Below are 26,618 nucleotides of genomic sequence, written 5' to 3'. Positions count from 1 at the left end.
GGAGGTTTTTATATATGGCATTCAAGTCATACAAGAAGTACTTAAGCCACAAAAGTAGCATTCAATTTCAATTAATGTTTTGTTAATACCAAAGGTCATCATTTAAAAGCTAGCAATAACAATATTTTGCTGCTTTGAACCACTGTATTTTAACTAATGTGACTACTGATATTTAAAAATATGGGGGCCTGATTTTGAGTACGGCAGACAGGGTACTCCTCTACAAATGCGGCAGAGCAGCCTGTACACCAAACACGCATTCTGCTTGCCTCATTTAGTGATCGGCGGAACTTAAGTGTTCTGTTGGCGGAGCCCCATTGCCCCTATCAATGTAATACTTCTTCCAAAAGCACAATGCAGCCACTTCCATTATTGTAATGGGGGGCAGGAACAGTATGATGGTGCTTCCACTATATCTATTATTGGTTTGCATTGACACTGGGGGAGAAAAACAGAGGTGGAGAATATGAATCTGAAGAAACCAGAGGTGGCGCTCTATGAAGGTGTATTTCTTGTGCATTTGTGCTTAATATGTTAGTTGGTTTGCTTTCTGGACAGAATATATCTATAAACCTTAACAAGCATCTTTCCCTGGTATACTTTTATTTTTCTAGTGAATAAACATAAAACTTTAGGTGTCTACAACATTTTATTCTAGGTATGTTCACTAAAGATAACAACACCTGAGTGTGAAAAAGAACAGTGTTCAGGATCACTTTATTAGTGTCAAACACAGATAGAATCTACTAAGCCTCTTGGTCAGGCATAACTAGAATGTAAAGAAGCATCATACATTAGGAAACTAATTCAAAGGACTGTGTTCACAGTGTTGCCTATGACTAAAGATCGAAGTCGAGCACATCTGGAGAACTATCAGTAGCATATAAAGCAAAGAATGCTTTCATGGTTGTCGCATCCATTTTCGTTGCCTTGACAGCTGGATCCTGCATCATCAGGTCTATCCAGGAATTGATCTTTGGGGTGTTCTTCAGACCACTGTAAATAAATAGGTAAAAATAAAACAGTCAAATAGGCAGAAATTGCACAGTTGAAACATTCATAGGCTACATTTATGACTGCAACAAACTAGATTAAACATGTGTTTTTGTTTTATCGAGAGCAGTGGTAAATGTGTCCTCACTTTTGCCCAGAACCCAATGTTTCCGATTTCCTCAGGTACAGTCAACAGTCGCGTGAATATTTCCACAGAGATCTCCAAAACACAGCAGTAGTTCCTGCAATGCATTTGTGTCCTGCTTTTTACACATTAACACACACTTTGCCCCCCCCCCCAGATTCTGAACCAAACAAAAATGTGACATATGGATAGTTTGAATTCATTTTCACTCTTGGTAATTACTGGCACATTGCACTCAATCCGTTTTTATGTCTCTTTCACTATAAAAGAGGACTGAATACATGTACTTCGTCTTTGCTTCCAAACCAAGGAAGTACAGTGGAGACCTGACTGTTTGGCTATATCCTCTTGAACAGGAAGAGGAACACACCCAACTTCAGATCTGCTTCAGATTTACTGAACCGTTGTGAGTGAGGTGAAGCCAGAATTCCTATGGGATAGAGACACCTATATATTTCCTTGGAACGGAGTAGTGCTCTACTTTCCTTGTAAATTGTGCCTGGGTGAATTTATATTTTCATCCTTGGAAAATAAGTGACGCTCATGGATGTCGATGCCATATGACCTTTGACCCACTGTCATGCCTCCCTCAGCTGTCTGTTTCTCAATGGTCTTTTTGGTACCTCTCTCACACTTGCCTTTTTCATGAGTGGCTGTCTCCTTCTAGCCCCTTCTGTTGCCACTATCTCAACTGTGTCTTTCTCACTGGTATTCTTATAATATTTCACGTCTTCCCCACTCCCACCTGCCTTTCTCACGGCTTCTGTATTTTTTCACCTTTCACCTATCTCCAACCTGGATCACTGATAAAATATCGACGGACCGAATATCGAGGTACCAAAATATCGACGCAAAAATATTGAAGTCAAGAATATCGATATCCTATCTACATCATTGTAAGTACAAAAATATCGGGGAAAAAATATTGATGTCAAAAATTTAGTTGTAAAAAATATCGTTTTTTTTAAATGTTAAAAAATAATGTAAAATAAAGTAAATAATACATATAATTCAAAGAAACAGTTAAAAATATTAAAACATGTTTAAAAATAATAACTAATACATAAAGGGGCCGATTCCGATGACCGGTCGGACAACTGTACGTAGCCTTAACGTGCGACCGACACTTACCCGGAGCCGGTTCGTCCTGTAGAGTAAGTACGATGCGCATAACTGCCAAAAACACGACCGACACGTAGGCTGTGAATCAAGCCCCGTTCGCCGTCCGAGCCGTAACTCCTAAAGATGAACCGAGTCGCCCGGAAGCAGTATCCATAGCAGTTTCCGGCATGACAAGTACGATGCGTACTTCCTACGCGCCGGATGGGTCGTCACGCACGGGACGTCACAGCATCCGGAAAACAAGCATATCAGCTACGATTTGCGCCACAAATCAATACACGGCTACGAGGCGGACCAGCTTGCAGCGGGTACGAGACGGAGCAACAAGCAGCGTGTACGACACGAACACATCATGAATCCCATCGCGCAGGTCATACCAGTACTCTACATCTATGACTGGATCAGGGACCGACGCCGACGGCGCAGAGTGTAAGTCAGACACCTACAACACAATCAAACGACACATACCCGCAAAATGGCACACACACACAGGGGATCCACATCCTGGCCACTAACAACAGCCCACCATAGGGGTTGCATGGCCAGCACCACAAACACCCCCACCCATAGTGGATCTGTTGCCCATCACCCCTGCCACCCCCAGCCATAGGGCTTATGTTGCCCATCACCCCTGCCACCCCCACTCACAGGGGACCTGTTGCCCAACACCCCTGCCACCCCCACTCACAGGGGACCTGTTGCCCATCACCCCTGCCACCACCACTCAGAGGGTTTATGTTGCCCATCACCCCTGCCACCCTCACCCATAGTGCTTATGTTGCCCATCACCCCTGCCACCCCCACTCAAAGGGGACCTGTTGCCCATCACCCCTGCCACCCCCACTCACAGGGGACCTGTTGCCCATCACCCCTGCCACCCCCAGCCATAGGGGACCTGTTGCCCAGCACCCCTGCCACCCCCAGCCATAGGGGACCTGTTGCCCATCACCCCTGCCACCCCCACTCACAGGGCTTATGTTGCCCATCACCCCTGCCACCCCCACCCATAGTGCTTATGTTGCCCATCACCCCTGCCACCCTCACTCACAGGGGACCTGTTGCCCATCACCCCTGCCACCCCCAGCCATAGGGGACCTGTTGCCCATCACCCCTGCCACCCCCACTCACAGGGGACCTGTTGCCCAGCACCCCTGCCACCCTCACTCACAGGGAACCTGTTGCCCATCACCCCTGCCACCCCCAGACATAGGGGACCTGTTGCCCATCACCACTGCCACCCCCACTCACAGGGCTTATGTTGCCCATCACCCCTGCCACCCCCACCCATAGTGCTTGTGTTGCCCATCACCCCTGCCACCCCCAGCCATAGGATGCGTGATGCGCAACACATCCAGCATACTCCAACATCAGGTATGTCCGCAAAATACATCCCCCATAACATCATGACAACAGTGTGTAGTCTGTGACAAATGCCCACAACAGTGATTATGGCTACGAGCATACAATGTGAGTAACAGCACATGTGTGACCAACACATGAGTGTGACATACACAAGGCAAGCATCACCATAGCACTGAGGCAATGTAAAAAGAACACCCCCTCACTGTGTAAAACAGAAGTTAAGTGAGGGCTCACAAAATGCAGCAGATGTGGAGCATTGTGGCGATGGGGACCAAATCCCCCTCATTACAGTGACCAAAAAGTAAGTGTCATCATGGTCAAAGCTGCAAATAACAAACAGCATGTATGATCCCTGCTCCCAACACATCAAACACTTCTGGGGCAAACTAGTGGCTGTGTCCCATACACACAGAGATGTGGTGAGGCTAACAGTGCTGTGAAAACATAACACTCTCGGCCATGTGCAGACAAGCACCACACATGGGAGCTGACAATGCATACAGCGTACAATGACACAACAGCAGAAGTGACCATCACCAAGCATGCATACATCTCGAAAATAGACACACCAATCAAAACATGTGTAGACAGTAGGTGTCAGCTCACAAACTCACATTCCATGCCAGCAATGGCACCCAACAACCAGGATGAATGTGCACAATGATGTGAAATGACTCACAGGGACAGCATGCAAAATCACAGAAACAGCATCCAGACAAAGGCCCACAACAGCAATACCAATGCACTGGTGCAGATGCACAAACACAAACAAGCAAACTCACACTGCACATCGGACACAACATGTGTGTGTGTGTGTCACAGTATCCCCAGGCAACTACACAACACATGAGGGGAGCTGAACCACAGTGACACAGATGTGGACACAGTGCCATACAAAAGTAAACCATCATTGGGACACCCTCAGTGGGCAATCAGGCGTTGGGAGATGAGAGTGAGCACAACAGACACATGTGACACAAGCTGGAATGAACACCAACTAACACAGCAAGAGACTGACACACAACACCACTACCCCCAGGGACCAGACAGTGGGGTGACACAAGCATGCATGACACCTCCACTGTGATGACAAAGGCAGATGTCGTACAAACTGGGAAACCCAGACATGTGTCCTGTGCCACAAACGTACATCACACATACACAAACACAAATCACTCAGCATGGCCCCTCATCCATGGACAAACGGGAGCTAGGGGACCATCCATGCAAACATTCACATCAGTAAACCCTCAATACCACACACCTGAACTGCAACAATGTGTATCTGTGAAGTCCACATGGACAGGTGACATTGCACATGCACCCATGACAAACACAGGAATGTTGGGATGAACTAAGGTGCACAGACACATCACACAAGGACTGTTTATAACCCTGGGGAATGATAGACATACTTCACAGTATGCGGTACATGGCCATGACCTCAAAGCTCATGTAACCTTCAGAATCCCTGCCACAGTCCCAGGACAATGCAGATGCCAAGGAGAAACACAAGGCACCCATGCTGACACCTGCCAGCATTGCAGCCGTGAACCCGACAAGTGGGAGCAGTCACACACACATACAAATGTCTCAATCACTGAAAACTACCACCTAGGGACAACTACATGATATTGCGAACAAACAAGTGCCTTGAGGAACCCTGACTGTGTCCCATCTGTGTCTCACAACATCATCACCACTCAGAACTGACAAATCACAATGATGATACACCAATTAACAGTAGTGTGTCATGCACCCACACATCTGGTAGCCCATTGGAAAAGTAGTGGGATGAACCCAGTACCACTCAGCAAGCATCAACAACAGGAACATATCAAGGGAACACTGTCTGTGTATGAACAGGGATGTGGACACACACACATGCTCATACAACACACACCATGGGCCCAGGCCATGTCACTGGACAACACACTAACTTGAGGGGACACAACTCCTGTGGGAGCCCAGCTGTGCCAAACATATTCACCGCAAGTCCCACTCATGTCTGCAGAACACTTGGTCAGTCAGCCATCAGTTACCACACAATGAAGGCTCTGGTCACAACAGCCTGGGTACGTGAGTCTCCCCTAAGTCATCTGCACATACCCAAAACATATGTCTAGCAAGTTGCACAGAGGCCCCAGTTGCTCCTATGACAATGATGCCCACACCTGTATGTCCAGTCTAGATGAGCACAAAGTATGTGTAAGTGACAAATTGGGCAATGGGAAGCCCATCATATGTGCAGGGGTGCCAGCCAAAGATGTGACCATGCCAATGAAATGCTCACAGAGAGATGTACACAAATAATTGATCCTGACACACCCAGGTAGCTGCAAAGGATGACATGGATACCCACCAGAATAGGATACATATCTCATGGACCACAGGGAGTACCTCACATCAACACATCAGTATGCAACATTGTAAACCAAGCATTACAGGTGCAAGGGCATGTAAAACAACATCAACATGATGTACAGCTAAATCAAGTTCACAGGGACAAAGAAAAAAGCTTTATTCAGCATATTAAAAGTGAAACGTCTGTTCTAACAAAAGGCCAATGGCCAGTCCATGTCCAAATGCCAAGGAGTGAACTAGAGTGACAAATTCAGTATATGAAAATCTAAACGTCTGTGCAAACAAAAGGCCAATGGCCAGTCTATGTCCAAATGCCAAGGAGTGAACTAGAGTGACAACTGTCACACCTTGCTTGCCTGCACTGCTAAGGACCGGGGTCATCCCCTCGGAGGGGCATACATGGGGGCAGGCCAGGCACCGCAGGGACAGGATCAGGGTGCAGCAGAAGGAGGCAGTGAAGAGGTGGTGGATGCAGACGAGACATTTGCAACTGCAGTGGAGCTGACTGAAGTGGTGGGTGCTGTCACAACTGTGGGGCACAAGTCAGATGGGGTGGGTGCCAGCACAACTCCAGTGGGCAGGTCAGATGGAGTGGATTGGCTCACCACTGCAGTGCCCAAGTCAGACGGGGTGTTCGTGGACTCCAAAGCAGTGCCTACATCCATGGGAGTGGAATGGGGGACAGGTGAGGTCGGCAGGGCAGGGGGAGGGACACGGTCCCCACATCAGTGGCACCAACTGTCTGACCAGGTGTGGAGCAGCAAGTGCTAGGGGGGGATGGCCTTAGCATTTTGGGGATGGTGTATCTGTGTGTGGGGAACCCAGGGCAGAGAGTGGCGGGGGAACCTCTGGAGTGGTGGCCTGGGGGATGGAGGACAGAGACTTTGCCTTGGCGCTGCATGGTGGCGGGGGGTCTTGCTCTTATTGTGCCGGGGGGACTTGCGGGTGGGCGTTTCGGTCTGACTGTGCCTGGGGGAGGGTGTCCGGGTGTGAGCGGCACTCCCTTCTGTGTGTGGGGACTTCCTCTTCCCCTTGTAATCAGGATCTGCAGGGTCGGTGGGGAAGAGGCCAAGGTCACAGAGGAAGAGCTTCTGGGGGGATGGGGTTGCAGGTGAGGCAAGGGAAGGGGGCTGGGAGGGAGAGGTCTCGAGGACTGTGGAGTGGTTGTGGATGACTGTGTGTGTGTCAGCAAACTAGCCCCTGTGAGTGTGGAATCAGTCCCCTGCGCTTGCTAGTGTGCACATCTAGACCTTGGTTTGGGGGTTTCTGTGCTTGGGACAGGTAGGGTGCTAGGAATCGTGGGTGTTGCAGGGTTAGGAGGGGCGCTGGCCTGTTGGAGGAGGGACACTACTGCCGTCAGGGAGGAGGCAACGGACTGATTGGTCCTCTGAAGGGCAGACATGCCCGAGGAAATGCCCTCCATGAATGACACCCGTTGTGTCAACAGACCTGTGTGTGCATGAAGGATCTTCAGCATCGACGTCTGCCCTACATGGATCTATCTAAGTAAGTCCACAGACTCCTCACTCGGGGCAGCAGGGGACACAGGGGCAGGGGGTGCGGTGCCTGGCACAAAGGAGACATGCTCACGAACACGGGAGCCCACAGGGACCTCTGGGATGGGAGCCGATGGGAGGGGGGTGGTGGTGGTGGCGGCGGGGACAGCCTCACTAGCTGGGGTTTGGTGGCTGCTGATACCCGCCTCCACAAGGGAGTCATCCTCAGAGCTGCTGTGGCCTTCAGCTGGGGGGGATGGTGCTGACGTCTCCTCTGTGTGGCTCAACTCGCCCTCCGTGCCACTGGGTCCACCGACTCCTCTCCTTCTGTCCCTGTAAGGCTCTGTGGCTCCTCCTGGTCCGTGGAGCTGTCCCCTCCTGTGGCCGTGGATGTATCTGGATAGGAATAGGAAGTAACAGAACTACATCAGTCACCTGCACCGACTGCACACACCACAGTGAGAACATCACATCACAGGGCAAGCCCTGGCATCATCAGCTGAACACAGCTCAAAGTGCCAACACTGTTTAGGATAAGACAATTGTCATTCTCAACATCAACCATGGCACACATATCCCTCCTTGACTTTCACACATATGTCCGTTGCATGTTGGATGCTAACACATCAATGTGCCAACATGCACCACCCACACATTAGTTGTACATGCAAGTGAACATGTAGGAGTATGTCACTATACACACAGCACATCTCTTGCTACCACTGCTGCTGTCTATGCATCCTCTGGCTCCGGTGTCCGGATCAAGGGATGGGCAGAGACTCATTTCACATGCTTGGGATGCATGCCAGCAACACACACTATGATGTACTCATGTCCTAATGGGCAAGGCCACAATGGGGTGCATGGTGCACACTTGAACACAACGCAGGCTCACTCATAGCAAGTTAAATGCCATGGCACTGGGATGCCCTGAAAGACAGTCAACACTGTCTCCTGTCACAGGGGCAGGGCATTCAGACAACAACAATGTGCTCTGACTCACAATCCTAGCTCAGGGGTAAAGCTAACTCTGCAGATGACCGGCGCACTTGCCCATCCCATGCAAACAACATATACAGGACCCATCATGCAAATCATTCATATGAGTCTCAGCAAACACAAATCCCTGTACATTAACACATCACAGTCTGCCATGCATGTGACCCAGATGCATGAAGGACACAGTTGCATACACCATTGTGCGCTGTCAGATGATCACACACCTATATGTCACACAGGTCTTGTCTCTCACAGTCACATCGCAGATGTCATGCTGACCCTCTGAATCATGGACACCCCAGTTGTTTGTAGCAACGATCCACACTCTAATGACACAGAGGCAGACACCTGAGGGCACATGTCACTAAGCACATCCTGCAATTTCATACACAGGAGTGGGATAACAGAGTGTTTCTGAATGCCCTTGAGGGGACATAACTGGCCAGGACTAAGTGAAACAGTGTTTTGCCCCGGACAGTAGTCAGGTGGCTAAGCAAGTGTGACATACTTGATATACATACTCCTGATGCCCAAAAATTGGGTTTGTTTGGAATACCCCAGCCACATGTTGCGAGTCAGAGCAGCAATTGGAACACATCTCAAGGGCACACACAGATCACATGTCAGATCTCAGGCATTGTGTAAACAATTGACTCACCCATGAAACACACAACAGATTCACGGGAACTGATGCTGACCGGTACCTGAAGCATAGCTGACTGCAGGGACACAGTGCCCTAGTGACACAAGCAACAGACTGGAGGGGCCACACCTGTGGAACAGATGAGGAGGGTGCATCACACAAATGAGGGACCTGAGTTTGGGACTACAAGACCTACGTAATGTGGAAGTGTGACCAGGACAAAAGACTGCTATTTGCATGTCAGACATAGTACACAGATCAGACATGGACTCACCCCTTCCTGCTGATGTCTGGCATTCAACTGCCTATCCAGGTCCAGGAAGACCACCGCCAGGATACGGGGCATGTGGGGAGTCAGGGTCCGGTGTCCACCCCTCCTGCGTGGAGGTGACAGCTTCAGCTGGACTCTAGCTATCCTCCGGGTCCAGCTCTGAAGGTCCTGCCACCTCTTCTGGCAGTTGCGGATCCGGCACTTGTAGACCCCCACAGAACGAACAGCCCGGGCGATGGTCAGCCAGATCTCCTGCTTCTGGTGGGCCTCAACCTGTGAGGAGGACAAAGTGAAAAGTACATCAACACACATGCCCCAGATTTGTGCAGCACACATTTGGATATACATGTCATCATCACAAAGGGAAATAAATTATACAGGTAGTGCAACCATTGGGAATGAAAACTCACATGCGTGTCTAACATGTTAACAAAGCCTGGATAGTTTAAGCTTGCAATAATGCACTTTATCAGCAGGAAAACTATTCATTACATCTACCTACACACTTTGGGGGATGACAGTAGTCAGTGAGAATGCTTGCCACTGGTGTACACACTGCTAGTACTGCTAGTCAGACAACATGCATAATTAGGAAGGCAGTGGACAGCACACTCACCTGCTCCCCTGGTGTCCCATAGAGCTTTCTGTACTCTGGAAGGATCCCGTCCAGCAGGGCCTGGTTCTCCTCCTCAGTGAAGGCCGGGGCCCTCTCCAGAGTACGAGCCATAGCAGGAGCCAGAGGATGCATAGACAGCAGCAGTGGTAGCAGGGATGTGGTCCAGTAGCATGTAGTGCAGGCAAGTGAGCTCCCTGGGGGCCAGCCAGCCTTATATCTGTGCTGCAGAGGCAGACCCTGTGCCATGTGTCCCAAGTGATAGGTCCAACATGGTTGCATTCTATGAATCTGGCCAATCCATTCAAAAGTACGACTCGTACACGCCTTCTGCATCGTTCAAATCTTCACCTTCATGGAACACTTGAAATTGCAAAATTGTTGTAGGCATCCAACTGAATTTCCAGTGCACAACTCGTACAAGTTTTGAATCTGCATCCGTCTCCATGACAGTCCTGAGCCAATGGGTGCGCCCGGTCCTTCAATTGACTGTACAACGCGTATTTTGAATATACACATGCACCCGTCTCCATACGATTCAATGGCCATGGCGTACGCCTGTCTCGGACCATGTCTGTCTGACGCGTATGCATGATAGTCACCCGCGTCGGACCTCATTGCATTCAATGACCAAGCATACCCACGGCTCGGACATGAACCGTGCAATGCGTACACATAGTCACCCGCGTCGGACCTCATTGCATTCAATGACAAAGCGTACGCACGGCTCTGACATGAACCGTGCAATGCGTACGCATTGTCACCCGCGTCGGACCTCATTGCATTCAATGACAAAGCGTACGCACGGCTTGGTCATGAACCATGCAATGGGTACGCATTGTCACCCACGTCGGACCTCATTGCATTCAATGACAAAGCATACGCACGGCTCGGACATGACCCGTGCAATGCGTACGCATTGTTACCCGCGTCGGACCTCATTAGTGTGACTATTATACGGATGCAACACACATATACTGGCCATGGACACCTGCGCACACCTGCCACACTATAGCATTGGCCACACAGTGTTCCATGGCATGTAAGGCTGCATTCCCTTTGGGGGGACCACAGCTGTTTTTTTGGCTGGCACTTTGTGCAGCCACTCCCAGGCTGTGCACGTGTACATGGGGGCAGAATCCTTTGTGTGTTGTGCACATTACCACTGTGATGTGCAATGGGACAGTAATGGGCATGAGTCAAGGCCACAGTGTCAGGTTGGATATGTTTAAGACATGTCACATACACCCTGAGTCCTGGGGGTGATGGCATGTACATCACAGTGAGACCTGTAGCCCCAATACTGATGTGCACCCACAGTCTGTGTGCATGTTGTGTCTCAGATGTGTCTGATCACATGTTACCAATGGGTGACAGTCTCCACATCAATGTGGTATATGCATCAACCTTGATGGGGTGTGTGTCTAAGAGACGTACATGTAGGGCCGGCAGGAACAACAGTGGCCACTACCTGTGGGACTTACGCTTGCCTTGCGGTGTGTACGTGCTACGCCATGTCCATTGCTGTGTTGATGTGGCAATACAGGGAGCCTGGGTTTCTGCATGGCAAAGATCTGTGATGCCTGGGATACATAAGGCCTCAATTGTCACTGGGGTGTGTTTTTTCAACGTTGCAGCAGCACATAGGTTGGGTGACACAGCCAGATGATTGGCCCATTGCACTACATGGCACTCATGTGGACATGTGGAATTGAGATGTGAGGTGGTGGTCTTGTAGGTGACATATGTGTCCATGCCCAACAGCACACACCTCAGTACATTGTGTAATGTCATGAACTAGCATGTGATAGTGATTGTGGTCATGGCCACATGGGTGGATGTACTGACAATCTTCCTTTGTGCATCTCTGTACTGCAGGGCACCAGCTGTCCATCGTCCGTTCCCAGACCTTGCAACCATGCAGGAACGCAACTGCATCAGACGGTACCGCTTCACCAGGCCACTGATTGCGGAGTTGGCGGAGCAGTTGGCACCACATCTGCTACCTGGCCGGACATACCCTACAGTACTGACCCCAAAGGTGAAGGTGATGGCAGACCTGCACTTCTTTGCTACCGGTACCTTCCAGTACACTGTGGCTACTGCTGGTGGTATGTCGCAAACGATGTTTAGTCGGGTGCTACGCAATAACTTGGAGGGGATGTTGCAATTCCTCGACCTGTATATCAAGTTCCCGAGCCCAGATGAACTCCCTGAAATAAGGATGCCTTTTATACACTGGGGAGGATGCCGAACATCATTGGATCTATTGATGGGACACATGTTGCCCTGATACCACCACAGGCACATGAGCAGGCATACCGGAACAGGAAGCACTACCATTCGATCAATGCTCTGGTGGTCTGTCTTACTGACATGTCGATCACACATGTGTGTGCACGGTTCCCTGGTTCGGCGCACGATGCCTACATTATGAGGAGTAGTCGCATTGCAACGCTGATGTTACAGATGCCAGCTCAGCGTGCCTGGCTTGTCGGTGTGTACTGACTGTTTCTCATTGTGTGTGTTTGTCACTGTTGTATTCCGCACTCCTACAAAACTCAGCTACTTTTTCATTTTTGTGTGTGTAGGTGACTCCGGATACCCCAACATGCCGTGGTTGCTGACACCCCTCAGGAACCCTGTGACACCAGCCGAGCTGCGCTACAATGAGGCACATGGTCGGAGCAGGAGGGTGATTGAGCGGACATTAGGCCTCCTGAAAAGCCGCTTTCGCTGCCTGGACAAGACCGGAGGGGCCCTCCCATATGAGCCTGCAAAGGTGTGTAAAATAATACTGGTCTGCTGCATGCTACACAACATGGCGGTGCGGAAGGAGGTGCCTCTCATCTAGGATGACGATGACGATGACCAACCTCCGGCACCTGTGGAGGATCCCGGCCTGGGCCAAGATGCCAGTGATGATGAAGGTGATGGTGACGTCCGCTCCCAGCTCATCAACTTCTTCACCTGAATGTGAGTTTCCAGGGTTGTTATGTGAATGTATGGAGGTAGCCTGGAATGTGTTGAGCCAGCTCTGTTGCTGTCTGAGTGTGTCTGTGTGCCACTTGACTGGATGCGTGCTGTGATGTGTCCATTCAGCTGGTGTGTACTCCACAATAGGGTAGTACTGCTAACTAGTGTTTGTGTAGGTGTTTTGCAACATGTTTTGTGCATGTGTATTGCATTTCTCTCCTGTTCTTCTGTGCTTTTGACTGTATCTTGTCTGTCCTTCCCAGGGTACTTTGCCTGTTGTGTGGTCAACACTGACCCCCAACACCCAGAAGCCAACACCAGTGTGGAAGTTGACAATTCCCATCAACTGATGTACCCCACATCCCTGGACTTCCATTCTCCAACACATTTTGAGCATGTGTCCACTGTTACGTAGAATTACCGTGCAACTAGTGTGGAATAAACGTGTTGCTGATGTGTAATGAACCTGTGCTACGCTTTGTTATGTGCGTTGTCTGTCTTCCCACATCTGAGTGACATCTGCTTACCTCACCTGTGGACTTGTTACCACGGACTGGGCTTGGTGTTGTGTCTGTGCATGCCAATGTGTTTCAGGTCAACATCATTGTGTGTGATGAGCAACATGGCCATGGTGAGTATGTTTTGTGTTGCCATAGTGGTGTGTCTCCCTCACATGTGTCACATCCCCATGACTCACCTTACGTTGGTCACATTGTTGCCGTGTTTGGCATGCACTGTGTTGTGTAGCAGATCGACATCTCCCTGAACATGACAAGTTGGAATCACAACAGAGGCAAGTATGGTGTACTGGCGAGTTTATTTACAAACATGTGTGAGGGAAGTGCACAGGATGGTGGGTGCTGTACAGTGGTTTGGGAATCCAAAGTTCACATTGGAGTTGGTGGTAGATGAAATGTCCAGAGTAAAGTCCACAGTCATCTGATAGATTGGTCCAACATGAACCCTCCATGTCATGTGGGCGAGTTGTGTGCGATTGGACAAGGTGTACGGGTTGCGCACAAAGGACATTGTCCAGAACAGGTTTGGAGGCCCTGGGGGATGTGCTGGGACATCTGCCTCTCACATGTTCTTCTTCGGACAACCCCTCTTCTTCCGGGGGGGGGATCCTCATGTGCAGGCCTCTGCGGTGCAGGGGACTATCCGCCAGAGTCCTCCTCCCTCCCTGTGGCGCTGGCAGATTGTGTTGCAACAGATGTTGTGGGCACACAGGGGGGTGTGGACAGGTTGGTGTTGATCTGGCGGAGGCATTGTAGTATGTCCCGATGCACCGCAGTGATGTCATCCCACTTGGCCTCTATGCGGGCATGGTGGGCGACCTGCTCATGTTGCATGTCCTTGAGGATCCCCACTATCTGGCCAAATCCTTCGGTGCTATCCTGGTACGCATCTAAGATGTGTGCCAGTTGGGGGTCATCATGCAGTCCAGACCCCTCTGCAAGGCGTGCCCTGTGCCTCCCACCCCTCCCAGCACCCCTCTCCACAAAGGCAGGACCAGCGGCGGTACGCACAGGTGACACTGGGACCCCTTGGGTGGTGTTGCTGGTGGTGTTGGCTGTAGCTTCCGGGGGGTCCAGTGTCCCTGTGCTGTGGGTGTTGATTGTCCTTGGTCTGTCCGTGTTGGCGGGGGTACCCTGTCGGTCTCCAGATGCTGGAGGCATGGGTACAGGGGGGGCAGATGTTGATGCTGCTTGTGCTGCATGATGGCTCACACCGGAGGGGCCAGGTTGGTCGTTGTCATTCGAAAAGGACAGTGAGAGAGTCAGACCAGAGAGCTCAGTGTCCACCAGAGTCTGGGCCTGGGTATCCTCGTCATTTGGTGCTGGGTGCCCAGCACAACCTGTGTTTGGAAGAGACACACAATGTGATTTATGTTTCTACATGCATCATTGGTTCACAAACATTACATTTTCTACTTTTCAAACAGATGCCTGCCTGTACACTGCTTTTTCCCAGCTTGTCACAGACAGAGTTTGATATTGTTGTTGGCCATTTCCCAGCATGGCTTTGTGCTCCCCACAACAGAGCCCAGTGTCAGACATCTTGTCAGCCCCTTCCCACTCCCTGTGAGGCGAGTATGTTTCAGTTTGATCTTGCTGGGCCATGTGGGTGGGTGTAGGTTGTCTGTGACTGCGACTCCCATCATACTCTTGGCTACACCCCCCTTCCCAGCATGCCCATGCTTCCTCCCTCTTGACTCTGCTTCCCTGTGAGGGGGTGTGACAGCAATGGCAAGATGGCTGACTGTGTAGTCCTGATGTATGATGTTGTCCATTTCCCAGCATGGCCTTGTGCTCCCCACAACAGAGCCCAGTGTCAGACATCTTGGCAGTCCCTTCCCACTCTCTGTGAGGCGAGTATGTTTCGGTTTGATCTTGCTGGGCCATGTGGATGGGTGTAGGTTGTCTGTGACTGTGACTCCCATCATACTCTTGGCTACACCCCCCTTCCCAGAATGCCCATACTTCCTCCCTCTCTACTCTGCCTCCCTGTGAGGGGGTGTGACAGCAATGGCAAGAAACTGACTGTGAAATCCTGGTGTTTCTTTGGCTACAAGTCCCAAGTGCTTCACACAGCAGCACCCAATACGGGGTATTTTTTGCTGATATTTCAATGAGGTGTGTGTCAATGCATTGTATCCGGTGAGTTGTGTGGAGTTTGTGTTGAGGGGGGGTGTCTCCCCATGCAGAGTAGTCTGGTCAGGGCTGTCAGTTCTCCTTCCCATCATGAAACGTGCTTCCATTGTAGGGCGTGCAAGTTGTCTTTCAGGATATCAGTCAGTGGTGTCCTGCTTCTGATTTGCACACAAGCCCTAGCAGGGCCTTGTGCTCCCCACAGCAGGACCCAGTGTTAGCCAGCTTGTCAGTCATTTTCCACTTCCTGTGATGTGGGCATGTTTCAGAGAGGTCTTGATGGGCCAATCAGGAGGGTGTGCATTATCTGTGACTACAGGCCCCATCATGCTTTTGGCTACACTCACTTCACCTGCATCCCCACTATTCCTTCCTGACAGTCAGCTGCACTGTGAGGTGGTGTGTTTGTGGTGGCAAACTGACTGGCAGGGTCTATTTGGCTTAGTGCCACTGGCTTGTTCTATTTGTTTGTAGGTTGGTGCATGTCATGACACAGTCCCCAGTCACTATGAGATGGCAGGTATTGTGTGTGTCTGACTGACATACACATTGTGGTATGATTATCTATTGGTTAGTGTAGCTTTGCTTGGGGTGCATGGTTTCACTGTCCCCTTGCCATACAATCTTGGGTATGTTGTTTGTGTACTCACCAGACTCTGGGATGTCTGTTAGGCCATGGACGCTCTCTGGTGGTAGGATGTCCCGCACCTTCTCCTCTCAGGTCCTGAAGTAGACTGGTTTGGCAGGAGGGCCACCGCCGGTGCACTGACTCAGGGCGTGATCTTTTTCGATAAGTTTCTTGACCCTCCTGCGCACGTTATACCACCTGCTCTGGATGTCGTCCTTTGTGCGCCTTGCTGGTGCTTGTGCGTTCACCTTGTCCACAATCCTCGCCCACATCTTGGTTTTCTGGGAGATGGGGGTCCTTGAACCAATGTACCAAACAAATGTGGCTCTACTCTGATGATCTCGTCTACCAGCACTTCTAACTCACTATCTGTGAACTTTGGATTCTTCTTTGGAGGCATGGTGATGGGTGGTGGTGGTGAGGGATGTGTGTGTGAGGGTGCAAGTGATGGTGGGTTGGTGTTGGATTTACTGTGTGTATGTGTGTGTGCTTTTGTATGAGGTGCTGATGGCGTGTGAGTTGTGTGATGGATGAGTTGTGAGTGTGTCTGTGGTTGCTGTGTACTGGTGTTTGCTGCTGGCTGTGTCTCCTGTTTGCAAGGGATGATGGTAGTGATTGTAGTCCTTAATATAGTTGGAGTTGTGGGTGTGTCTTTGTCCCATGTTTTTTTTTGGTATTTATTGGCTTTGTCATTGCTTGTTTGGTCCTTTTTTGGTCTTTTTTCCTTTGTGTTTTGTAGGCATGAAGGAGACGTTCATGTGACGGAAACGGACGCTGCTGTTGTCTCGTGCGGGCTTCTCCGCCTCGTTCACGCTGCCTGTCTTCTGTGTTTGGCACGCGTCGTTCGCGGCGGTCTCTATTGCTTGTGTGCCCAGTTGTCTGTGCGTGTCGGTCGTGCGGCTTGGTCTCCGTGCGAGTTGGTCTGGTTTTACACGCATTGCATCGTACTGCACTAATCGTACATCGCGGGTACGGGTCAGTCGGGTGAAAATTGCGTTGGTTTTCCAGCCGGATCACTATTTTCCCTACGGCTCGGTCGCACGGCTGGTATTCCGTACGTGTCGGTTGTAATTCACACGCGTTGCATCATACTGCACGGGTCGTACGGCGCTGGTCCGTGTCGGTCAGTATTCGGTCCGGATCCGTGTCGGTCGGTTCGTTTTGCGGCCGGAATCGGAATCGGCCCCATAATGTTAAAATAAATTAAACATATACATATACATATATAAAATAATATATATATATATATATTTTTTTTAAATGCTCCAAGTCTTTCACCACAGTTCCTGCACTCGCGGGTGGGTGCTTTGATGTGCGTAGGTGAGAACGCGCCTAATATCGCAGCTCCGTTGTACACAAGTACAGCACTCGTGGGGGAAGTTTTGACCAAATTGCCAATAAATTTGGTCAATACTTCCCCCCGCGAGTGCTGTACTTGTGTACAACGGAGCTGCGATATAAAATAATATATATACTTACTCCACAGAGTGCAACAGTAGGGAAAGAGTTGGATAGTGTAGGGGTACAAATTATTATTCCAACTCCAGAGAGTGCAACAGTAGGGAAAGTGTTGGATAGCATAGGTGTAAAAATTACTATTCCCACTCCAAAGAGTTAATTAATAATTACTTTAATAACATTAAATTACTTCCCACCCTATTCCCCAATAAACACATAACCCACTCCGCATAAAATTTCACACAATTTAATTACCAATTAATCAATTAATAAAAATTAATTACCAATTAATAATTAATTAACAATAAATTATCAATACCAATAAATAATAATTAATCAAAAGTAATTACCAATTAATATTTAATTAACAATTAATTAATTATCGATACCCCCCAAAAATATTACCTAATTACAATTAAATTACTTCCCACCTTATTCACCTATAAACCCACAACCTGCTCCAATAATAAATTAATACAATTAATATAATGATCAATTAATACAAATGAATTACCAATTTATAATTAACTAACTATAAATTATTTATCAATACAAATAAATAAAAATTCATAATTACTTAATTACAATTAAATTACTTCCCACCCTATTCCCCTATAAACCCACAACCCGCTACAGAACTAAAACGCAAATTGTATTTAAAAATAATTAATAATTCCTAAAAATTATTATTTAATTTACTATAATTTAATTACTTCCCACCCTATTCCCCTATAAACCCACAACCCGCTACAGTACTAAAACGCATAATTTACTTTTTTAAAAATTACTAACTTCTAAAAATGTTATACATATATTTAAAAAAACAGTACAATACTTGACAAAAAATATAGAACACATACATATAAAATACATACTAAAATACATAACACTAATATAAACATCGATATTATTAACATCGGTATATTTGCTATCGATATTACTAACATCGATATTAACAAAAACGATATTGTTTACCTTCAGGTCGATATTCTGGTCGGCGATATTCTACGATATTTAAAACTCGATATTAATGTAGGTTGATATTAAAAACTCAATATTATGTCTGTGCACCTTCCAACCTCTCTTACTTGTCTGTCCTTTCTCACCTGTATCTGTCTCAACATCACCTCCACATATCTCATCTTTTCTACTCCCTACCTCACCCTCAGCATTTTTTCCTAACCTATCTCTGTATGTTTCTCTGAACTTTATAATCACTCTGTCTCCCATACAACTCTGTCACTTTATCACAACTTTATCACACCTTTTTCAATAGTCTCCCTTCTTTCATCAATCTCTTTCTCTCATGTCCACCTCCCCAACTCTCAGCAGTTGTTTTAAGCTTTCTCTTTTTTTAGCAACTTTTTATTGAAAAATATATAAGACACATACACACTTAAAACAATAAAGCGAAGGGAGGAAAGATGTTCAAAAACCCTAAGTATCACAAGTCTCGGTAGAACAGGGGAGTGTATACAGTAGGGAAATACCCAAGGCTAACACTGAGCAGAAGGGATGCAAAATATGGTGAATGAGCAGGAGATACTGGGAGAAAGAATGAATTGAAGGAATAAAGAGAAAGCATAGATATAAAGCATACTGAAAAAAGGGAGGGGTTCCCGGCCAAGATAGCTGTCTTAGTTGGGCGGGGTAAGGACAATAGGATGGGTTAACAAAAGCAATGGTATCTATCTCCCAATGAGTCGTTAAGCAATAAAACCAGGGGGAACTAGGGGTAAGAACAAACCAATGCTGAGGCTGAAGGGGAAAGAAAGTGGGGGACCGCTATTAGGGTAAGGATTGATGGGAGAGGAGGGATGTCGTGGGCAGAGAAGTGAGGTTCGAAGCGATGGGAACAGGAAGGAAGTCAGGAACCCATGGATACGAGGTACGACCCCAGGAGCCAGGAGGTCCAGAGTATGAGATTGAAGCCTAACATCAATCAGAGGGGAGGATTACCAATTCATGAACCTTTCAGCAATGTCATCCATAGAATATTACTCTCTAACCTGTCTCTTTATCACACCTTTCTTGCTCATACCTGTCTCCCCTCCCATTTGAGCTGCCTCTCTCATCTTTGTCTTTGTCAACTCTCTCTCCAATGTCTATCCCAACCTCTTTCCCTTAATCTCTTTGAATAGACTTTCTCAGTAGTCCCTCACCTCCTCACCTGTCTCGCCACTTGGAGCTGTATGTTTCTGACAGGTCTTACATACCTCCCTCTGCCTCTCAGTTGTCTATCGACAGCTGTCTCTTTATCATTTTTCTCACATCTGTCTCTCAATCTCTTCCTGCCTCTCTTAGCTATCTCACTCGCATCTGTCTCTCTCTATAACACATCGCTCATACTATAGTCTAGTGTTAGAAATGGGGGTCTCTAGTGTGGTAAATATTTAAATTACCTGTACTATTTTTTATGCGGTAAAGTCTAGTAAGAATAACTCAGTCAAAATAAGAGGCAGAATCCGTGGTATTAGAGGTTCTGAAAAGGGCTTTATTCCTTACAAAGGAATTATGGTTCGAACCAGGCAATCTTATTCCATCACCACGAAGGTTCAGGAAGGGATAGGCAATACATTATTGACAAGTAACAATATATATATGAAAAGCATTGCATTAAGACAGATGCAGGAGGCGTAACAGCTGATAGTACAGATAAGAATACACATACGTAATGAAAATGGGCGTAATAACAGGCGTATACTAGAAACGTCATTTAAAATGATGTCACAAGTGGGTGGATCCATAAGAGAATCCTGCAGTGTCAGCAGAAATATTTGGCAGAGATGCGTGCGCAGCCGCATGACGTGTGATTGACGTGCAACTAGAGGGTGAAGGGGAATTGACATTTAGCTCTACATGTGGAGACAGAAGTCTGGGGGGTCAGGTCAACCTAATCCCAAATCGTATCTAATATCTTTGTTTAGGGAACTGTTTTATCCAAAAGGAAAGGTCTCTCGGACGGAATCTATTCTATACTGACTGTTAGTGCATGTACAAGCGTCTATGTGTCTACATGAGTTGCGAGGGGGCAGGAATCTTCCATAGTAACAGGGGCTATGAATTACTTGCATAAAGACAGCGAGGCCGAGTCCTTTGCTCTGTAGCTGGAAGGATGTTTACCTAAACTACTAGACAGGAATGCATTGGATGAGGAGCGGAGCAGATAACTTGAAGGCTGAATACAGTTTTTGGCAGGCAACAGGCCGCGTCAGGCACCGTTGGCCGCGCAGGGAGTAGGACAAAGTTCATGGATACGGATGCAGGTCCAAGCTGGAGCATTTCAGAGGCAGAAGCAGGAAAAGGCTTGATGGCAGAATTCAGGGCCTGCTCGCCTGAACTGTAAAACGTGAAAAGTGAACCATATAAAGTCGGTGGCCAATCATACTTAGGAATGGAATATTCGACCCATTCATGGCGGATCTGAAAGAGGACATGTTGACGTTGGACGCACATGTATTTGCGTCTTCATAGCTGGAACTGGAGGGAACATACATGTACTTGTAGCATGTACATGGAGCCGTTGGGGTCTAAGATAGGGGACACAATTGACCATAAAAATTCATATTTCCTCATTCCCTCCTTGTCCCCTACGGACCCTTATGAAATATCCATCTTCATCAATCCATCAATCTGTTCATATAGCATCATTTGTTCTTCTTTCTTCTTCCGGGATCTTGAATGAAAATTCGAAGGCGGGATACACGATGTGGCACACAGACCACAAATCGCTGGCCCACATTGTAGACACAAGCAGCAACTGAATAGAATGAGAAAGCCAATACCTAGGAAGGATAGGATCCTCCATCCCCAGGCTGACAACACGCTCCAGAACCAACCGGACCAAGTCCAGGTGCCTGGATTCTGGTGTATCTGGCTTACGATCTTATGAAGTCGAGTTATGGCTTTATATACTAACGGCGCGTTTTCTGGTATGAAAACACAGCAACTTGATCCGATGACCCTACAAGCTCCGCCCCTATCGGCCAGGATGACGTCAAGGACAAGACGATTTTGAAGAACAACAATCCGCATCGCAGACTGCTCCTCTGTTAAGTTGCCTAAGGCGGAAGTAGTTTCATTCACTACTGCTTCAAGGGTTCTAGTTAATCTACATATCAACTTACTATTAGTGACTGTACCTATGTAGGGAAAGAAACCTTTATTGAAATCTGTGTATTGCTCCCATGCTGTTTCGGTGTAGTCGACAATCGGGAGATCTCTCTGCTGTCTATTGTGTACTAAATGGGTATTCCTATGGTAATCAGGCGGGGCTAGGAAAACAGGTGGCAGAAGGAATGCAATGTAACAGGTACCATCCCAATCTAGGGGTAGGCGTATGTATGCGGTGTGACCACAGATGAAGTAGGAGTGACGAGAAGCTCTAAATGTAGATTTGCCTTTATCACTGAATTCTATTACAGTGGTACATTTACTATGGCCCATGTGTATTGAACCATTCTTTCTTACACATAATTCGCCTCTAACTGGAAATACTGACATAGCGGGCAAGATTGGTGTAGCTTCGGATTCAACATTCAGGATCATGAGATTTAGTGTAAAGTTACCTAATCCATATACTTCATTTTCTAGATCAGTTCCTGTTCTTTTGGAAAGTCTCTCCTTGTTAGGGTAGCAGACTTTAAGTAAAACTAGGTTCAGGTTTCCCCAAACCCAGTTGTCTTGATAAACTACTGAATTTGAATCTAGGGAATTGATCAAACTAAACCATGCTCCACAGGAGCCATTGTGTGTGAATGGATACGGAAAGAGAGGCAGAACTCCCTTGTATTTCTGATAGGGAGGGAGTCGGCCACATATCCAACAATTTGTAGCATTGCTGGTCTGATGAGAATGATGTAACATACTAATGAATGTGTTGTTGCGCAGCGCAAATCTATAGGACAACTCATGCGGGGGTAATTCGCTAAAAGAATGTTCGGCAGTAGCATTGAAAGCACGCTTGGAAATAGGGTAATACATGTGTAATAATATACTGGCAATGATAATCAGAAGACTTAGAAAAAACATAATTAACAATGTCACTATGCAGTGACTACGAAGTGATTTACAGTACGCATGTTTCTTGAGCTGTTTCTGTCTATTTCTCTCTCTATTTCGGTCTAGAGGATACATGTCAGAGACAAATTCAACCGATTCATCTTGGAGAGGACTTAAACAATCAAATTGTCTGACTTGCTAGACCTTAGTTTCAGTTTATAGTTTTCTTTTTCTGTCTTGTCAACCAGGGGGAGTTTTGAGTCAGTCTGTGAGGGAATGCAGGGCTGATAATTCAAGTCGGATGATAGTCCATGAAATTTTTTGATATGGCTCGAGTGCAACCACCCTTTACGTCCCTCAATCTTCACAGCTGTCCTTGTGGTCAATAAGACGAGTTTAGGCGACTGCCAGAGAGGCTCCAGCGGGTTCCTTCTGTCGAAGTTCCTTATAAGTACAAGATCTCCCGGAACCACGTCATGGGGCTTCACCTCAGTGTTATCGGGAAAAGCTGCAGCTACCTGTGAACGACAAGATTGTAGTGCAGACATCAAGGAAGCCAGGTAATCTGTCAGCATATTACAATCAACATCAGTTATTTTACGGGGTATAGGCGTCCCCCACATATTTGGTGGTCTACCGAAGATCACCTCATACGGGGATAGCCCTGTTCGAGAGTGTGCTACCATTCTCATGTAAAAGAGCGCAACTGGTAAAGCTACTATCCAGTCGACACCTTTTTCTCTACATACTTTGGACAGTCTAATTTTCAAAGTTTGATTATGCCGCTCCACGAGACCTGCTGCCTCGGGATGTCGGACACAGTGGAATTTCCATTGATAGCCTAACAAAAGTGAAACATGTTTCATTAGCTCGGATGAGAACGGTTGGCCATTATCTGAGTACACGACACGGGGCAAACCATACCGTGGGAAGAATTCTCGAACTAACTGTTTGGCAGTAGTCGGGGCAGTGTAATCTGAGACGGGATACGCCTCTGTCCACCGGGAAAGAGCGCATACAACTACGAGGACATATTTGAATCCTCGACATCGTTCCATCTGGATATAATCCATCTGGAGGACTTCAAAAGGGTGATCGGGGGGTTGAAATCCACCCTGTTCTACAGGTACGCCTTTTCCTGGATTGAACTGACAACAAATCATGCAGGTACGTACTTTCTGTTTAGCTGCTGCTCGCAAGTGTTTATTGAACCAAATGTGTTGAATACTGTCTAGCATAGCTTTCTCTCCTAGGTGCGCTGGACTATGTATTGTGTTAATGATGACTTGAACCATTGAGTCGGGGAGAAACCATATAGATTTTCCCTTCGTCATCCATCCTTGATCCGTTTGGATCCCTCCTAATTCAGTCCATCTCTTTATTTCTTCTGGTGTAGCATGTGTCTGTATGTCAATTACATCAAGGGCGGGATCCTTAACTGTCATGCAGTGTGTTGGTGTCGGAACTATTGTCTTTGTCGTGTCAGTTGTATGAGTCTGATTCTGAGCAGTCTGTTTAGCTGTTCTGTCAGCTAGGTCGTTACCCTGAGAAATAATGTCAGTCACTTTTGTATGGGCTTTACACTTCATAATCGATATTGCAGTCGGCAGATGTATTGCATCTAACAGAGCTTGAATAAGGGGACCGTGCTGAATGTGGGCACCGTGAGAAGTTAAATAACCTCTCTCTCGCCAAAGCACGCCGAAGTCATGGACGACTCCGAATGCATAACGTGAATCTGTGTATATGTTGACTTTCTTATTTTTGGCTTGAATACAGGCTTGTGTCAGAGCGATGAGCTCTGCTGCTTGAGCTGACAAGGTATCGATACAATTTGTTTCAATAATTTCAGTGTCTGTTGTGACTGCATAAGCGGCCACTAACTCTCCTGTATTTGTTCTCATGCATGAACCATCTACATATAATTTCAGGTCTGGATCTGATAATGGAATATCTGTCAAGTCTTGTCTGGGTTTCGTCGTAATAGTGATAACTTCAATACAATCATGTACCAATGGGTCTGTTCCACTTAATGGCAAAAGTGTGGCAGGATTTAATGTACTACAACGTCTGATTTCTATGTGTGGCTGGAACAATGTCAATTCATAACCCGTCAGTCTTGCTATAGTCAAGTGTTGTGTTTGGGTCCGGTTCAAGAGAACCTCTACTGCGTGTGGTACTTGTACTGTCAATTGATGTCCTAACACTATGGCATCGCTTTGTCTGATTGCTAAAGCTGTTGCTGCGACTGATTTCAGGCACGCAGGAAGAGCCTGAGCTACGGGATCTAATGTACTGGAAAAATAAGCACATGGCTTGTGTGATCCTGCTTGTTCCTGCGTGAGTACTGACAAAGCAGTACCTTCATGTTCTGTAACAAAAAGTGTAAAACGTTTGCTGTAACATGGTGTTGCTAAAACAGGTGCTTGGCATAAAGCTTTCTTTAAGCTTTCAAAAGCTTGCGTATGTTCCTGAGTCCAAGGGAGGACAGTCGGTGTCGCTGCCTCCTGTGTCGTCAACTGAATGAGTGGTTTTGCTAGAAATGCATATTGAGGGATCCACTGCCTACAGTACGAAGTGAGGCCTATGAATGCCCGTACCTCCTTTTGTGTCTTGGGTGGCGGCATGTTAACAATTAACTGGATACGGTCGGGTGTAAGCTGTCTTCCCCCCTTGGACAGCAAGTGCCCAAGGTACACAACTTGCTGGACACAGAATTGCAGCTTTGAAGGGGACACTTTGTGCCCCTTGTCGGCTAAGAAATGTAAAACCGTCAGTGATGCTTTTTCACATTCAGGTTCGCTTCGAGCGGTGATCAGCAGATCATCGACATATTGAAGCAGGGCAGTGTTAGCAGGCATGTGGATACTGTCAAGTTCTCTTTTCAGTGCTTGGCTATAGATGCTGGGGCTTTCTGTGAATCCTTGAGGTGCGCGTGCGAATTTAAAACTTCGTCCATTTAAACTGAATCCGAACAAATATTGGCTTTCCGGATCGATTGGGACGCTAAAGAAAGCGTTCTTAAGATCAATTACAGTAAAGAACGTTGCTTCTGAATCTATAGCTGTTAGCAATGAAGAGATATCTGGGACCACGGGGTATTGTGGTACAATGCATTTATTTAATTCTCGCAGATCAATAACTAATCGATATACTGGTGGTGCTTTTGGATCAGTTCGTTTAAGAATCGGAATTATCGGGGAATTACATACATTGGAGTCCGTTTCTACAACCACTCCTTGTGCAATGAGCTCGTCAATGATTTGCAGTAAAGCCACAACAGCATCTGGGGGTAACTTGTATTGTCGTATTCGTGGTAGTACCACTCCTGTTTTGAGTGTGACTCGATATGGTGTAATGTCTTAATTTTGAAAAGAACGGCATCTTCAAACCTTGCTACTTGATTCTTACTTGAACTGGACTTGAACACAATTAATACAATAAACACAATAATGAATACTCATTCATACCACAATTTTTAAACACATTAAAACATTTGACATTTAACATTTAACGAACAATGATAATTAGGAGAAAACTAACTACTGACATAATACTAATACTAAATAATACTGAATTATATACAAAACATACTGGATATACTGCTAAACAGTACAGATACACTGCTAAAACAGTGCAGACCGGATTTGTGTACCCAAACCCGTCAGGACCGGCACAAATTAATGTGCACGTCTAAATGCCTCCCCAGCAACGGTACTCACCGGGTAGCACGGAACGGAAGGCCTAGGAACTGAACTGAACTGGACCGGACTGGACTCGACTGGACTCGGAACTTCGGAACCTGGTGGGCCTCTGTATACCTCGGATCTTGCTCTCTCAGCTAGGCTCTGGTCGGGATACTTCGCACTTCTCACCGCCTCGTCTGGGTGTTGATC

General features: G+C 47.3%; 1 protein-coding gene across 5 annotated transcripts in view; it reads right to left on the bottom strand.

The window, feature by feature from the left end:
* Positions 1–700: 700 nt before the first annotated feature.
* Positions 701–26,618, bottom strand: part of LOC146867704 (glutathione S-transferase omega-1-like) — a 481,051-nt gene continuing 455,133 nt past the window's right edge. For all 5 annotated transcript variants that reach the window (XM_085607050.1, XM_085607035.1, XM_085607059.1 and 2 more), the window contains one exon: positions 701–996. In XM_085607050.1, the coding sequence (XP_085463176.1) occupies positions 840–996 (157 nt within the window). In that variant the 3' untranslated portion in view covers positions 701–839. The remainder of the gene's footprint in view (positions 997–26,618) is intronic.

The sequence above is a fragment of the Triturus cristatus genome, chromosome 1_2, assembly GCF_964204655.1.
Source record: "Triturus cristatus chromosome 1_2, aTriCri1.1, whole genome shotgun sequence".
NCBI lineage: Eukaryota > Metazoa > Chordata > Amphibia > Caudata > Salamandridae > Triturus > Triturus cristatus.
The sequence above is the reverse complement of the archived record's forward strand: the minus strand, read 5'-3'. Positions and strand labels throughout refer to the sequence as shown.